The sequence below is a fragment of the Eptatretus burgeri genome, chromosome 10, assembly GCF_056783735.1.
Source record: "Eptatretus burgeri isolate ZD-2024b chromosome 10, Ebu_testis_v1, whole genome shotgun sequence".
NCBI classification, from domain to species: domain Eukaryota; kingdom Metazoa; phylum Chordata; class Myxini; order Myxiniformes; family Myxinidae; genus Eptatretus; species Eptatretus burgeri.
Window position 1 is genome coordinate 70,274,386 of NC_140970.1, and position 17,937 is coordinate 70,292,322.

Here is a 17,937-nt window from a genome sequence, read left to right on the forward strand (position 1 = left end):
AGCATCGGCTTGAAGCAGATTGTGAAAACCACAAGCAGGTTACAGAGCGCTGCAGCCATCACGGTGAGCCACAGCACAATGACAAACAAGCTTGGTAATGCGTTTTCAATCCTCTCACCATCACAGCTGTGGTGACAAAGCAATAGCCTGTGGGTTTTTTTGTATACCTTGTCGCGGCTCGTGTGAGAGCTAACACACAACACACAGCAAGGGGGGTATGAGACAAGAGGGGCGGGAGTGGGAAGGACAAAACAGTGGGGAACAGAGACATTTGGAGATCTGTGGAAGTGGAGGGATGGGGTGGGGAACATGGGGAATACAGGATTGACATTACAGGGACTTTCAGGAAAGAAAGCAGGGAATTTGAAGGAGGTGGGCTTGGTTGGATTATCGGGGGTAAAAAAGATCGGGGGATGATAAGAGGTGGTGGTGAACAGCTGTTTTGAAGGCCTGGAGGGAAGAATGGGATTGAATAGAGTGAGGGAGTTTATTCCAAAGGCGAGAAAAAAGAGGAATGAAAGAGTGAAGGTGAGCAGTGATTTGTGATTTTGGTAGTTTTACCAGAAGGGGGTTGTTGGTGGACCTTGAGCGTCCTGCGGAAATGTTGTGGGGACAAATCGCAGAGAGAGCAGGGGGGCGAGGCTGGAGAGGAGACGGCAGAAGACACAAAGACCACCGACCAGCCCGCGGTGAGAGAGTGAGAGGCCCAAAGACTTAGCCTCAAGCGGGAGATGCCAATGATCCGAAATGCCTTGGTTTCCACAGCATGAAGCCGAGAAAGGTGGGAGGCAGGAGCACCAGCCCAGAGGGGAGAGCAGTACTCCATCAGGCTGCGGACAAAAGCTTTGTAAGTGGTCAGGAGCTCAGGTGGGCCGAAGAAGGAATTTGCACGACCGAGGATTCCCAGTCGGCGACTGGCTTTGGAGGCGAGGTTTGAAATGTGGCTTTCCCAGGAAAGGTCATGGCAGATAGTGAGACCCAGAAGCTTGAAAGAGAGGACTTCTTCCAGAGGATTGTTGAGAAGTGGATGGGGGGTTTTCAAAACGGTCTTTTTGGAGAGACATAGTGAGAGTGTGAGATTTGTTCGGATTGAAAGACATGCTCCACGTGTTGGACCAGTTTGTGATTTTACCCAGATCTGCAGTAAGCGAAGAAACTGCTGCTTGCCGATCTGAGGGATGACCGTTGGTACGGCAGAGGGTGGAGTCATCAGCAAAGAGATATAGAAGATTTTCCAGAGAGTCGGAGAGGTCATGATGAAAACCAGAAAAAGAACAGGGCCCAGAACGCTACCTTGGGGAACTCCAGCCTGGACAGGAACAGGGGATGAAAGAACTCTATTTCGGGCCACACTTTGACTGCGACAGGAGAGGAAGTCTGCGAGTCATGAGTTGAGATGGCCTTGGATACCATAGGAAGAGAGATTGGTGAACAGGGCAGGATGCCAAACCATGTCAAAAGCACACAATATGTCTAGGGATATGGCTCTGATTTCATTTCCGGCATTGATGACCTCCATCCATTGTTGGGAGGGCAGAAGCAGCATATCCAGGGTAGAGTGACCTGCTCTGAAACCAAATTGATGATCAGAAATCAAGCCATTGGAGAAGAGGAAGGATTTAATGTCTGAAGCGATGATGGATTCCAGAACCTTGCTGATGTTTGGGAGAAGGCTGATTGGTCTGTTGTTGCAGTGATCTGTTTTTGCACCTTTTTATGCAGGGCAGTAATGTTTGCTGATTTCCAAGCAGATGGCAGATGACCTTGAGCAAATGAGAGGGTGAACATAACAGAGAGAGGGTGAGCAAGATCAGAAGAGCAGGTTTTTAGGACACGTGGGCTGATACCGTCTGGACCGGTTGCAGAATCTGAGTCGGGGTTTCACAGCAAGCTCTCCACTTTGTCAGGAGAAAAGGACGCAGAGTCCAGGGACAGTTCGGTGCGACTGGGTACGGTGGCTAGAGAAAGTGATGGGTTTTGGACACAAGATTTAGCTGCAAACACCGAGTTTAGGCCTTCAGTCTTTTCACGCGCGGTATTAGCAGTGTGGCCATTTGAGATAAGGGAGGGGATGGAGGGGGAACATACACCAGAAACAGATTTGATTAGATGCCACCAGGATTTGGAGGAGGGAGAGAACTTTGAGAGTTCAGACTTGAGCTTAGATAGGTGTTGTTTCAGGACAACTTCCTCGCCACAAGCTGCAGTGAACCAAGGGCGGGAGGAAGGGTAGGACAACTGAAGACGAGAGGAGATAAATCTGTGCATGAGGGAGAGCAAGTTTCTTTGAAAGAATTCCCAGGATGAGTTGATGTTGGAGAAAGTAGCGATAGGAGACCAGTCTATAAGTTTGATGGCTGCTTGGAGACCCTGCCAGTCGGCTTGAGTAAAATGCCAGACTCGACGGCGGTGAGGTGGTTCTCTGATAATACCCAGAGAGATGTCCACTTTGACAAGGACGTGGTCAGAATAACCGATTGGAGTGGAGGAAGAGCAGCAGATATTGTGAGGGAAATTTCTCAAAATCAGATCCCGAAGAGAGGGAGTTCCATTGGTTGAGATACGGGTCGGGAAGTTGACCGATTGAGTCAGTCCCAATGAGTCGCAGAAAGCTTTTACTGAAGTGCCATGACAGGTGAAAGAGGTACCCACACCCAGTCTGGGTCGGGAAGTTGACCCAGGTACCCACACAGGTGAAAGAGGCCCTGAAGGAGACCTGCCAACGCTCCAAACGCAGAACCGGAAGTCAACAATTTTTGTTGCATGTTCTACAATAAACATGGAGACATAATGTGAATAAGAACAATAGGATCGAGCCTAAAGTAAATGGACCGCACACTCACCAATGACCTAAAATCAATAGAGTATTAATTCACACAAAGGCAATTTCGTTGAAACTTTCAAGACTCATGCTAACTGTTTTCCACTTGAACAGGCAGCTGACACGTCAGGTTAGGTCAGGTTTGGGAGCATGCACCAGAGCAGCGCGTTACTGCATCCACTTTCCACCGGTACTCCATGGACCTCCGTCTGGCCATCCCGCAGGCAGATGCCAGGCCCATCCCCAACTCCTTGAGATGCTGATCAACCACGAGGCATGTATTCAGCCCAATGGCCTCCTCCACTCACAAGGCTACCTCGCTGAGAGAATCTGGTGAGCAGGATCAGCATCAGGAAAACGAGCCACATGATCATACAGCTGCAGCTGACGCTCACAGACTCTGCAGGTAACAAATCTTATTTGAGTCTCTCTCAGGAACCGCTCGTTGGGCACAAAGTCTGACCAGCGATAGCCAAGGATTCTCCGAAGAGACCTGGTACCAAAGGAATTAAGTCTCCATCTCAAATGCCTGGTCAGAGTCCAAGTCTCACATCCGTAGAGCAAGACTGGAAGCATGAAGGACCTGAAGACTCGGACTTTTATCGTCCTGCACAGGTACCGGCAGCGCCACACCCCATGATCCAGTGAATCCATGTGTTCCCAGGCCTGACCCAGACGTCTACTGACCTCTGGCTCACAGCCAGCAGAGACATGAATATCACTGCCAAGGTAAGTGAATCTCTCCGTGACCTCAAGATCCTCACTACAAATGGGTACAGACAATATAGCAGCATCCAAGAAGTCATTGAAAGCCTGGATATTCGTTTTGATCCAGGAAACCCATAATCCCAGTGGTTCCAACTCCTCATTCAGCACCTCGAGGGCCCCCAAAAGGATACCCTGGGTCTCTGCAGAGATGATTGCATCATCGGCGAAATCAAGGTCAGAGATCTTGACATTCCCAAGGGATGCACCGCAGCCTGATCTTTCTGACATCGTCCCAAAAATCCAGTCCATACGAGCAATGAAAAGTGTGTTGGCCAGTGCACACCCTGAATAACTCTAGTAACAACTGGAAATAAGTCAGAGATGCTATCTCCACATCTCACAGCACTCTCAGTACTAGGGTACAGTTCAAACATCAGATTGATCAGTTTTGTTGGCACCCCATGAAGACCAAAAATCCTCCAGAGGGCATCCCTATTCATTGAATCGAACGCTTTACAGAGATCAACATAGGCTGCAATCAGCCCCTGACAAAACTCTCCTCTGCGTTCAGTGAGGATCCAAAGAGCAAGGATATGGTCAAGCGTGGACCTCTTTGGTCTAAAGCCTGACTGCTCTGGATGCTGGTGCTCACGAAGATGGTGGAAAACCCTAACAAGAATTATCCGAGCAAAGACCTTGCCCGACACTGAGAACAGTGTCACCCCTTGCTAGTTATTGCAGTCCTGTCGATCAACCTTCCCCTTCCAGAGAGGGACAAGCAGGCTCCTCTTCCAGTCAGTTGAGATAACGTCTGTGTTCCAGGCAGAGCACAGAACTGCATGCAATGACATGAGTACAGCATTTCCACCAGCCATGAGAAGTTCAGCATGGATTCCACAGATCCCAGTAGCTTTACCCCATTTCAACCGGTTCACCGCAGCCTGTGTTTCCACAAACGAAGGTGGATCACATTCAGTGGCGTACCTAAGGTATGGCAGGTATGGCGCATGCCCTGGGTGCCACTTTCAGGGGGGGGCGCCACTGGGCAGGACTCCGTTTCTGTCAAAAATGGAATATTGAAGTTGAAAGACGTCAGAGACGAAAGAAACAGATGGCTGATGAGAACTCAAGAGACGCCTGGTTAACAGCTCAGGAGGAAATGGAAAGAGTCATGAAGGGAACACTAAACCGTCTTCACAGAGAAATGGACAAAAGGTTCACTCGTTTGCATGACACTGACGCCAAGTTTGGGTTCCTTCTCGATGTCGAGGGACTGTGTTACGGCGCCGACACTAATGACCTAAAGGGGCTGTCACACCTTGACCTTTTAGCCAGCGTATGGCAAGGTATCAAAATGTATGTAAAACGCTGGCGTACGCTGAACTATTGATGTTTTTTTAAGTTTTGGGTCTATAATAAAGTGTTGGACGTATGCATAACGTATTAGTAACGTACACAGAACGTTTCAATCATATATAGATAACTTATACCAACGAATGCTGAGCGTGTTCTCGGCGTTCACAACCTATGCCCAACGATAGTCTAACTTATGCATAGCGCGGCAGCGTATCGCCAACAATCACGTGTCGTAGGCTATTCATAGGCTGTGTCTCGACGATTCAAATCATAACCGCACTAGACATCGAAATGTGAAGCCGCTGTCACACCTTGACGTTTTAGCCAGTGTATGCTCACGTCTGAAAAAATTGCCGAACCAAGCTGGAACACGTCGAATACGTTATGGGTAAGTTTTGTATACGTTAATAGCACGCTGGCGTATGTCGTAGTTTTCTGACATACGTCGTCATACGCCGAGTACGTCGAGAAATTTTCAGCATGTTGAAAATTTCTCGACGTACTCGACGTATGACACACGTTCCACATACGCTGGCATAAGTTGTAGGCACGCTACGCGATCATTGACACACGTCGACACACGTTACTTGTACGTTACTCATAAGTCGAAACACGTTGAGGTAATGGTTAGCGTCAGTGTTCCAGACTCCCTGGTTTTTTTTTTTCTTCGGTATGACGGTGATGTTGACACTTCGATTTCTAGTGCGGTTATGATTTAAATCGTTGAGCGGCAGCCTATTAATTATATTATACTATAACCGCACTAGAAATCGAAGTGTCAACATCACCGTAATACCGAAGAAAAAAAAATACCAAGGAGTCTGGAACACTGATGCTAACCATTACATTGACCTGTTTCGACTTATGAGTAACGTACAAGTAACGTGTGTCGACATGTGTCAACGATCGCGTAACGTGACTACAACTTATGGCCTGCATTATGCGGAACATGTGAGTCATACGCTGGCATACGTCGAAAAATTTCAAGCATGAAAAATTGGTCTAACACCTCGACGTACTACGACGTATGCCAGCGTACTACGAAAAAAAGACAGCATACTACGACGTATGCCAGCATGCTCTTAACGTATACAAACTTACTCATAACGTATTCGACGTGTGCCAGCGTTTTAGCCAAATTTTGCATACGTCAGGCATATGCTGGCTAAATCGTCAAGGTGTGACAGGGCGTTAAAGAAGAAGTGCGAAAATTTGGACGAATAGTACAGCTCTGATGTTGCTGGACAGCAGCTATCTGAAGAAATTTTGGATTGCAGAATGTTGCTATCAAGTCGGGCCAACATGAAAATATCAAGACCTGAAGAGCTTCTCAAATTTTTTGTTCAGTATGGAGATGAGAGCATCTTCCCCAATCTTCACATTGCTATTCAGATAATGCTAACCATCGCAGTTTCCATCGCCAGCTGTGAGAAATTATCTCAGCGTATCAGTTTCAGTATCAGTTTTAACTCAGCGAGTTAAAACTAATACTTTCATATTTGAGAGCCTCCACGGATCAAGGCAGACTCTGTGATCTTGCTCCGCTGAGTGTAGAAAGAGAAGAAACTGAAAAAACTGATTTGAGCACATCATAGACCAATTTGCATCAGTGAAAGCAAGGAAGGTGCAGTTGTAATTTTCATGTAGTGCCATCATTTGTTAATTAAAAGATTAACGAGCTTGGGTTGTATTTTTGAGCTGATATTATGGTAAAGTTATCTAAAAGATGGGTGTCAGATGTTTGGACAGGGCGCAATTCCATTGCTTGCCATGAGCGCTATTTTCCGTAGATATGCCCCTGATCACGCTTGCTTCGAGGGACAACAATAGTCACACCCATGACATCCAACTCGACAGCTGGTGGATCAGCTTCAGACAGACGATAAAAGCAACTGTCCCAGCGGGCCTTCACTTTGGACTGCTCTGTCAAGAGCCCACCACCCTCCGCTCTAATTGCAGTACACTGAGGGACAGGCTTGGATAGTCCGGGAGCCAACCGATCAAAATTAAAAAAAAATTGCCCGGTCTGCTATAAAATTTTTGTGTTGATTTTCATAAAGAGACACCCTTTGAGTATATGAAAACCAATGTTGGCAATGGTGAAACTCTTGCGCAACAACACAGTCAGCACTTTTGCGAGCCCCCTCTGATAACAAAATGTTGGCAAAAGCGAAGATGTAGGATGGGGGTAGGGGTAATTCATATTGTCCTAAAATCATAACCGCTAAACCTATATACACAAATGACCCCTCATATTAAAGAGGAGTTCATTTCCTATATCACAATTGGTGTAGATTTAACCTACCTACAATTGACAAGGTTATATGTCAAACAACAAAAGATTTATGTAACTCAGAAATGCTTGACTATCAATGGGGTCAGGAACAAGAACATACTTTTACATGCCATGGTTTTAAGGAAGATAAAATTAGAAATGGATTAACACAATATTGTGACATTAAACATCCTCTTCAGAGGAAGAGTCACTCTCTGAAACAACTCCACCACATGAACCTCTCTGACCAAGGCATTTGCATGTCACTCAGCAAGGCACAGCAGCCTTTTTGCATGAACATCGTTTCAGACATTTGGATAATTTGCACATGCATGACACAGTTTTGTCTATGTTTGGCTTGGCTGGCTTAGACATGAGAATTGGGACCAGTTTTCCATTGATAAGGGTTCTGCCAAATGTTGTGGCTGGGGGAAGTGCTCGGTCACTGAGATGTGCACGTCTATACAGAAGCAATTGATACAATGCTCTTAAAACAAGGAAGTAAAACGCATCTTCTGTTGCTGGCAGTGACCTAAGGTCTAATTTTGAAGAGACAAACATATGCTGCCTGAGGGTATCCAAACAGCTGAACCCTTTTTGGCCATGCAGAGCAGTCCAGTATACTCTGGCCTCATCAATGACACATTCTGTTGCTGCCATTTCACTATCTCTTCCAAAATCAACAAGGTGGGGAAGGTTTCCTATCAGTCCCAGAGAAACCTGTGCCGCTCTTCTTTTCACAGGAACACAGGCATCATCCCAACTGACTGGAAGAGGGGCCTTGTTGTCCCTCTCTGGAAAGGGAAGGGTGATCGCCAAGACTGCAACAACTACCGAGGGGTGAGGCTGCTCTCAGTGCCGGGCAAGGTCTTTGCTCGGATAATTCTTGATAGGGTTCGCAACCATCTGCTTGAGCACCAGCGTCCAGAGCAGTCAGGCTTTACACCAAAGAGGTCAACGATTGACCGTATCCTTGCACTTCGTGTCCTCACCGAACGCAGACGAGAGTTTCGGCAGGGGCTGCTTGCAGCCTATGTTGATCTCTGTAAAGCGTTCGATTCAGTGAATCGGGATGTCCTCTGGAGGATTCTTGGTCTTTGTGGGGTGCCACCGAAACTGATCGATCTGATGTCTGAACTCTACTCTGGTACTGAGAGTGCTGTGAAGTGTGGTGGTACCATCTCTGACTTATTTCCAGTTGTTACTGGAGTTCGTCAGGGATGTGTACTTGCCCCCACACTTTTCAGCGCTTGTATGGACTGGATTTTAAGGAGGATGTCGGAGAGATCAAGTTGCGGTGCATCGTTTGGCAATGTCAAGATCTCGGACCTTGATTTTGCAGATGATGCAGTCATCTTTGCGGAGACTTTAGACATCCTCTTGGGGGCCCTCGAGGTGCTGAATGAGGAGTCGGAGCCGTTGGGATTACGGATTTCTTGGGTCAAAACTAAGATCCAGGCTTTCGGTGGCATCTTGGATGCTGCTGTCCTGTCTGTGTCTGTTTGTGGTGAGGATGTTGAGGTCGTGGATAGATTCACTTACCTTGGCAGTGATATTCGTCTCCGCAGGTTGTGAGCCGGAGGTCAATAGACGTCTGGGTCGGGCCTGGGGAGTCATGGATTCACTGGATCATGGGGTGTGGCGCTGCCGGTACCTGTGCGGGAGGACGAAAGTCCGAGTCTTCAGGTCCTTGGTACTTCCAGTCTTGCTCTATGGGTGCGAGACTTGGACTTTGACCAAGGATCTGAGACGGAGACTTAATTCCTTTGGTACCAGGTCTCTTCGAAGAATCCTTGGCTATCGCTGGTCGGATTTTGTGTCCAACGAGCGGTTGCTGAGAGAGACTCGGATGGGATTTGTTACCTGCATAGTCCGTGAGCGTCAGCTGCGGCTGTATGGACATGTGGCTCGTTTTCCTGACGCTGATCCTGCTCACCAGATTCTCTCAGCGAGGGAGTCTCATGAGTGGAGGAGGCCAGTGGGCCGACCACGTGCCTCATGGTTGCAGCAGGTTGACCATCATCTCAAGGAGATGGGGATGGGCCTGGCATCTGCCTGGGGGATGGCCAGATGGAGGCCCCTGGAGTACCGGCGGAAAGTGGACGCAGCGACGCGCTGTTCTGGCACATGCTCCCATACCTGACCTGACCTCTTCTTTTCCCCTTCTGAATGGGTAGCTCACTGTGTCACATCCACACAACACATATGTGCACAGAAGTGTAGCTGCGACATCAAGAGGATTTTCTGGTACTTCTTGCTCAACACTTCTACCAGCTCATGAATAGGTAGGTATTGATTCTGCCATTGTATCCAGATTTCTTGCAATGTGTTCAAGCAGCAGAAGTGATATATACACAGCATAATTATGTCTGTATCTGTTGCATGCACAACAGCTCGATGGTGATCAAGATATTCCACACAATATGCAAGATGAGCAATAATCCTTGTGTCTGCCTCTTCATGTTCTTCACAAGGTAAGTCCAGAACTGAACTTGATGCTGATGTGATGGAAAGAGTGTGACCTTTGTTTTCCATCATACCACCAATAATGATGGTCACTCCATCCGGAATAGCTTCAGGACTCTCACAAAGGGAAGTGCCAATGAAGTTCTGAAGATTTCCTTTATTTCTTGGATTCTTCATGAGTAAATTCCAGTCCGGAATTTCTAGACTCTTGGATGGTGAGAATTGTCTTGCCTGGTCTGTCTGGTTTCTCCTCTGCTGCTCATCACCCTTCAAAGTATGGCTATCATCAAAATCATACTGATCACCAATGATGTTGACACAGTTGCACATTTCAGGTTTCAACTGCAGGAGCTTGCGAAGATACAGCTGGGGAAGTTCACCAAATGTTTTCACACCCATTTTTTGGTATTTATTTCCAAATGCCATTGTGTCTACCAGATAAACTGTGTATAGGTCACTCTGTGGTAATGATGGCAGCTGTAAAACAACATCCTGCTCAGCTTCAGCAATTAGCACTGCCACGAAATCAGACTTGTTGCCTTTGCGCATTACAAACCCCTGTGCTAAGCGTGGATCAACCTCAAACAGGGATGATGGATAGTCTGTCCACTCATGGGAAAATGCAATCTGTCTTGTGACTGGGTCGGCATCTCGATAGAAACACAGCACACGTGTAGTTGCAGTCTCATCTTGATAGATCCTGATTAAACTGTTTCCTTGATGGTTTTGATTTCTTCTGTGAGGAGAAAGTTACCAGCTTCAGTGGTTCAATCTTAATAGAGACCACCTCTTCTGCTTTCATAATGGCTTCCATGCCCTTAGCTTGAGCATGGACCAAGTCTTTTGAAGCATCCTTCTCACCAGTTGCTCTATTGAGCAGATCCACTTGGTTGTTACACTGGAATGGGTTTATCATCTGCTGGCATATCACTTTCTTGATCTCCTCAACATGCATATGTTCTTCTGTTGCCTGCTTCTGTGTTTATCCATGATGAGTAGATTCCTGTTGGCCTAGATTAGCCATAGACTTTATGTTCTCTGATACAGCTGTGAGAAATGGTGCTGTCTTCACATATTTATCTCGAGCAGCTGGTGCCTGAGATATGCCTTTGAACAGCGATGTCTTCCCTTCATTGTTGTATGTCTGCTCCAGGGCCATGTCACTCCAAACACCATTGAATTTTCCTTTGGAAGAGTGAACTGTGAAGTACCCAACCTGGATCCAGCAAACCTTAACCGAACTGTGTTCAATAGAGTAAGAGGATTTTGGGGGTAGGGGTAACTTTGGTTGACAAAAATGTTAATTTTCTCTTTAAAAATTGATAGAACTCACTCAAATTTGCTGTTTTAATTAGCCATGGATACCATGTTCATCTCACATTAAGAGAAATTAGTATTCTAATGCAGCATCTGCCTATGATAAGAAAAGTTCTAAAGGCCATCTTCAAAAAACGTTATTTTTAAGGCATTTTTCACAAAATTATGTACTTTTACGAGGTTTACTTCCACAAAGGCAATTTTTTTTTTGTCATTTTACAATGCACTGATTGAATTCTTACATTTAGTTCACATTTATTTTTCATGAATGTAATTTTTTAATTTTTTTAGAAATTTTATTGACAATTGCTGTTTTATCAAATTTTTCAAATCTTCCTCAAACAAAAACGTCCACCAAAATTTTTCGCAAGAGCTTATGAATTGCCAACATTGGTTTTCATGAACTGCAAACATATATCTAAACATCCTGGGGGTGTAAAATTTTATAGCAGAGGCTGTAAGGTCCAACCCTAAAACAGCCTCGTACACAGGTTGGCTCCCGGACTATGGAGGAACGTAGTGTGTGAATTGCCCTGAAAGCAAGTGGAGAATCACTTGACCACCGGTGATGATTTACCGCCTCACAGATTCCTCAAAGATAGGCCTCCTTGTCCACCCTCAGCGCACATACAACTTTATGCCTTAGCTCCCTGAACAGCTCAGCTCTGCAATTAAGCCTGACCCTGCAACTCTGGTCAATGGTATCTAGTGTCCCTTGAGAGACAAAATTCTTCTTCGCCTTTCGGTGAGTTCCAAAACATTCACCAGCAACATCAAGAGTGGTGGTTTTGAAAGCACTCCACAACTCTTCAGGATTCCACAAAGCACCCAGACCCCCCAAATCCCCACTCAGCCTGTTCGCAAACTCCTCAGCTACCCTGTCATCCTTGAGCTTGCCAACATCCAGCGTAGGCTGGGATGGTACTATTCTCCTGGATTTAAGCTCCAACTTCATCGTTGCTACAACAAGCCTGTGGTCGGTATTGAGAAACTGAGCACTCTGGTTGACCCTGCAATTCTGGACCATCCTCCAGCGAACATCAACGAGGACATGGTCACTCTCCTTTGCCACACCACCAGCGTTGGAATACCAAGTCCAGCGATGAGCCTGTGGGCACTGAAACCATAAACCAGCCACCCTAAGTCCATGACTTCTTGCAAAGTCAAGGAACTTAGTGCTATTCTGGTTCATAGTTCCAGACCTATGGGGACCAACAGATGTCTCATAACCATCTGTATCAGTTCCAGTCGATGCATTAAATCCCCCAAGACGAGATCACAGTGAGATTAAATCCCCACGGTGAGATCACTCCCCTCAGTTAGAGCAAATACAGAGACTCGGGAAACGACACCCAAGGAGTGACAAATCCTTTGTCTCATTTGCTCGTTGACCGGTGTTACCTCAATTATCATTGGAGTCAGCTTTTTGGACACAGCTACAGATTCCTCTGTATAGTATGTATGGGATTCCTACAACAATGGTATGTATGGAATTCCTCCTCTGTATGGGATTCCTACAGCAACTCCTTGGGTATGGTAACAATCAAAGCGACCAGACCAATAGTAGGTGAAACCACCCATCATGATCTCGCCACTACCTGATCTCTGAACGTCAGAGAGTGCTACAATACCAATGTTCAAATGCTTGAGCTCAGATGATAAAAGACAGGTGATCATCCTCTCTAAGGGATAGGGCATTCCAGGCACCCACCCGAAGGGACCACCTCAAGTTAACCTAAGGAGACCACCTTCGAGTGGACGACACCTCAGCGCCACTCTGCCACACACCACCGCAATCTGACCCTAGAGGTATACCCCGTGGTTTTCCTCCTATCATCAAGGAATGGGGTCCCAAAATCTTTGCCCCAATCCTGTCATCCGGTGAGCTGCCCTGCAGAGGGCAGCAGCACAGGAGGTACTGCCATGGAGTGGGTTTTCAGATGTCCTTACATTTGTGGGTTTTGCGGAATGAAGTGTTTTACAGTGGGCGGAGTGCAAAGCCTGCCAACAACCTCCTTAAAAAAGAAGTAACCCAACTGCAGGAGGATGTCCACAGACACAGTTGGGCTCGAGAAATGGATGGCCGTTGGCTCAGAAGGAACTCCTCCGCCCTTTGACAGGTTTTCTTTTCAATCCTGCTGGTTGTCCATATCTATACGCCTTCCTCATCAGAGAACCCAGTGGGCAAGACGGTTTAGTCGCCGACAAACCGACCATGAAACAAGTTAGTGCAGGTTTACATGGTATCTGCAGCAAATCACAGATCTAATCTGGCTTGACCTGACAATGACATGGTAACAAACTCGAAAGTCTCTCAGTTGGTATAAGTGAGTGTATAATGACAATAAGGATATCTATGAAAGAAAAAAACGATGCCACTTTGGTGTCTGCTTACACAAATGACAAATTTTGAGCAAGTCAAGGCTGCTTAACAGAGCGATTTGGAAAACGTTATCTTCCAAATCTCAAAAAAGACAAGATTATTATTTTCAGTGTTGCCAGTGTTGGAGTGTTGGAGTTGATTACCAAACTTGGCGTGTATTATTAGCAAACACGGGGCAGGCAAACGTAATAACAACAGCCTTCTACTTCTTCAAAAAAATGAGCTGAACACCATCTCGAAATAACGAATGCTGTTTTGTGGCAAGCAAATAAAAACAAAACTACCTCGAGACACTCCCAATCAAATCATTAACCCTCAATGGATTATATAATTATATTCTTGAACACAAGACTTTTAAAAAGTTCTAATTAGCAGAGTAATTCATGGTGCTGAGTTGTGGATGGATCATAGTCATGTTGAACATTAACTAACATGTTAGTGATCATAGTCACTAACAAATTGAACATTTTTAAGAAAAAGATCAAAATCAAAAAACCGGAGATTCCTTCAACTGGAATTAATCTGTCAAATTATTGAACCCAAATTCCAATATGACAGTCCAATAGCCTCTGATGATATTGAAAATGAATGGATGAATTTCAAAGAAACGATGAATTAATGTGCTCTTGAAGTCATTGGTCCCACACTTCGCAAACAAATATGGTTTGATGAAAATGATAAGGAAATAACACTGCTACAAAAAGAAAGCACAAACTCCACCTTGATTGGATGAATAACAAGAATGACTTCATTTACAAGGCTGCCTACTTCAGCATAAGAAGAGCAGTCCTGCATAAACTCAGAGGTTGGAAAACAGAGCAACTGACTTGCAAACTTGTGCAAATCAGCACGTGAGAAAGTTTTTATACGAAGCTTTTAAAGCTGTACATGGTCCTCAAGCAAGAGGTTCATTGCCTGTCATGTCTTTTAATGAAATCCTCTTGACGGAAAAAATCGAAGATGCTTCTTAGATGGTCTGAACACTTAAAACAACTGAATCGGAAATCAAATTTGATATGGAAACCATTAATCAAATGCCACAATTTGTCATGCAAGGAAACTTGGCTGAAGGACCGAGTCTGGATGAAACTCGCATTGCGAGAAAACAACTCTCAAACGGCAAAGCACCTGGCTTGGATATGATTCTATCTGAAATCTACAACTATGGTGGCACAGCACTCAGTTTATGCTGCACAGAATTGTTTTAATTAATGTGGCATCATAAGACCATTCTGCAAGATTTTCAAGACACATCTGTTGTCCATAAATACAAAAAAGGTGATCGCTCTGTTGTCGACAATCATTGAGGGTTTTCGCCATTCGTCATGACTGGCAAAACATTATCAAGAATCATCCTCAACCGATATGCAAAGCACATTGCAGAAAAGGTCCTGCCTGAAAGTCTATGTAGTTTCGGAGAGGAAGAGCAACGACAGACATGATTTTTGCAGGGGGTTAACTCCAATCTCCAAGAAGTCACGAGAGCAAAAACTTGATCTAATATTCAGATTTATTGGCTCGACGAAGGCATTTTCCTCAGTAAACAGGAGGTCTTTATAAAATACTGGGAAAAGCAGGACGCCATCAAAAGTTTATGAGAACTAGTATCGGTACTCCCACTCACCAAGAGTACTCGTCTCCGCCCACCTTCAGTTGACAATTAAAATTGATGGTTGATATTTCCACAAAGTTATACTTTGTTTTGGAACACAATGTACACTTGAAAAAAATAGGATAACCTGGAGCCATATGTGGCCTTGCTGGACTATACTGTCGTGTTTTTGTTCTATATAATGCAACGAAAGTGTCATTTTCCACAAAGTGATGTTTTCTGGGACGCAATGTACACCTGATATTTATTTTTGGGACATACTCGAACCATATTTGGCCTTGCTGGACAACACTATCTAGTTTTTGTGATGTAAAACATCAAGTGATTAATTTTGAAGTTTTTGTTACACATACATATATACTGTATATATATATATATATATATATATATATATATATATATATATATATATATATATATATATATATATATATATACACAAAACATGTACATACATCATACATAGCCATATACACAGTCGATAAGCATGCACAGAGGAAAGTGAGACAACAAATGAGAACTGCAGGCTCATCTGCGGATTACATTTTTCCAGATTCAAATCGCAGATACATTGCCAAAATCGGATTTATAACTCGCCAAAGAACACCAGGTCATGAGTAAGTTAAAAAAAAGTCCAGAGCAGATCATCAATTATGCGATTTGACATTTATTTGCTCAAGGTTTGGCAAAATAAAAACACTTTCATCAACCTTGCGCGTCGGCACATGACCGGAAATGAGTGGTCACATCAGAAATAAAAGTGTGCACCTGCTGAGACGTGGGGTCTTTTGGCCTGAGGAAGCTCTCTGTGAAGCGGGTAAAACATCATCTGAGACCTGGTTCGTTATTGCTTATTACTTAAACTTAAAGCACCCGCTCCCTATGGGAGTGGCCAGGGGGTTATGTGATTATCTATGTTCAAACGTGCATAACAAAATACTTCTTTCTGTGTAATTCAAAACACCTCACTGCACGAGAAAATGTGAGAACAGGAATACTGCATAGTAAATGGTGGGGACTTGGAAAACCCTCTCCCGACCTGGAGTGGTGCTCCACGATATACATTTACATCGAAAATTTACATCCCCCCACCCTCCACAAGACCACCTGCAAAGATAAAAACACCCCTTTCCACTAATTGGGGTCATGCTGATCCTATGCAGCAAGTAAGGATTAGTAAGGATTTGCAAAGTAGATCTCATTACATTTTTGGTTGAAAGCAATTTTGTTCTTTTTAAAAGTTTATCATCTCAACTACCCCAATCTTATGCTATCTTTCCATTTTTTTTACGATATATATATATATATATATATATATATATATATATATATATATATATATATATATATATATATATATATATGTGTGTCAAAACTTGAGGAGTGTGACGAGCACTCTGCTGATCCCCATTGGACAGAGTCAACACCAAAGCATCACTTCCAACACAGAGGCTTCGGCCCGGTGACTCTCTCAAAAGGACAAAGATTATATGGCCATCAACAGTTAAACATCAAACGGAAGCACCGATCCAGATTTCAGGCTTATTTGCCCTCATCAGGATTGTATACTAATACATATCTAACCAATGATGACCACATTCATCGTTTATACATCAGACGCACCTGACTGTGATGGTAAGCATCGCCACGAATTATGTCTCACACGGTAAAACCGCATAATCCACGCAGAACAACCATCCGTCTTCCACCCAGACAATTGTTCCTGCCAAATAACAGTTAGAAGGTGCACAACAGCACATATACTGTATCTATGTACACTGAATCATCATTTCGGGATTGTAATTCTCCTTATTTTGTATGAGACACAAGACTGCGAACTGAGGCTGTACCACTGATGCAATGTCCCTCTGTAGGTTATTTGGAATTCGGCCAGGGTGCCTGCGATAGCTCACTTACTCTTTGGAATAGCTCGCCTACTCTTCACAAAGGACACCATGGGATCTTTAACGTCCACCAACTAATGCCAGCAGATGGGCGCCTGCTAAACATGCATCCGAGGGAGGGCACACACATTGGTGAATCACCTTGCCTGTGAAACACCGGGAGGGAATTTTATAGCTGGGTCGGCATTCAAACCAAGGCTAGACAGCTTAGAGGCAATTGCACCTACCTCTAGGCCATCTTGCCAAGAGTTTAGTTACTGGAGAGAATCGTGTCAGGAACAAAACAGAGAGAACTGATTCACACTGAGCATGTGTTGTGCATTCATAAACATTATAAATCATTGTGATTATATGTTTAATATCTCGGATTATCAGTTTGTTAAAAGGAAAAACGAGGTTTAATTATAATTTCCCAAGTTTGCTGCAGGTGATCCCAAAGAAAAGTTCACAAAGTGAACACACGAACACTGTACTTACACGAACCACAGCTCCTGAACTTGGGAGCAGTTCAAACAACTGCTTGTGTTTTTGGTCATCCTTTATTCCTTTACTCAGACAGGTCGTTACTTCCCTGAAACAGGAGCGATGGTGTAAATAGGCTGAGAATAGATCGGCCCTTTTGGGGATAATTAATAATATTTTAAAGGTGTTGAAGTTTAATACAATTTTAATCACGGAGGGAATGAGCAGTTGATATCACTTTCACTGTTAAACAACAAGTTTAAAGTTCCCATCAAAATCCTCGATAATCCGCGATTGAACACATTTCAATGTAAAAAAAAAACTACATTCACGACTACAATTACATGAGCACAATCACATTTTATAAATCGAAGATGGCAATGAGTAAACTAAAATGTGTGATTTTATAAACTAAATACCTTTGTACAAAGTTACGAAAGCTGATCTGCAAGTTCATGGATGAAATAAGTGAAATATAAAATGAGATCAAAGGTTCGATAAAACATAAGTCGGGAGAAAATGTGAAAGAAAACATTATTTAAAAAAAAAAACTGCAAGGGCACTCGGTGGAGCGCATACCTCCGCCCGGATCTGGATCTTCACTAAAATCTAATCAATTCATCCTTGTCATTC

General features: G+C 44.4%; 1 protein-coding gene across 2 annotated transcripts in view; it reads right to left on the reverse strand.

Moving 5' to 3' along the window:
* Positions 1-17,415, reverse strand: part of LOC147018820 (odorant receptor 131-2-like) — a 29,907-nt gene extending 12,492 nt beyond the window's left edge. The window contains exon 1 of one of the 2 annotated variants that reach the window (XM_085900046.1): positions 17,320-17,415. In XM_085900046.1, coding sequence (XP_085756172.1) covers positions 17,320-17,378 — 59 coding nt within the window. In that variant the 5' untranslated portion in view covers positions 17,379-17,415. Of the gene's footprint in view, positions 168-17,319 lie in introns of those variants that run through there. The other variant, XM_085900047.1, reaches the window with a different exon arrangement.
* Between the last annotated feature and the right edge of the window lie 522 nt (positions 17,416-17,937).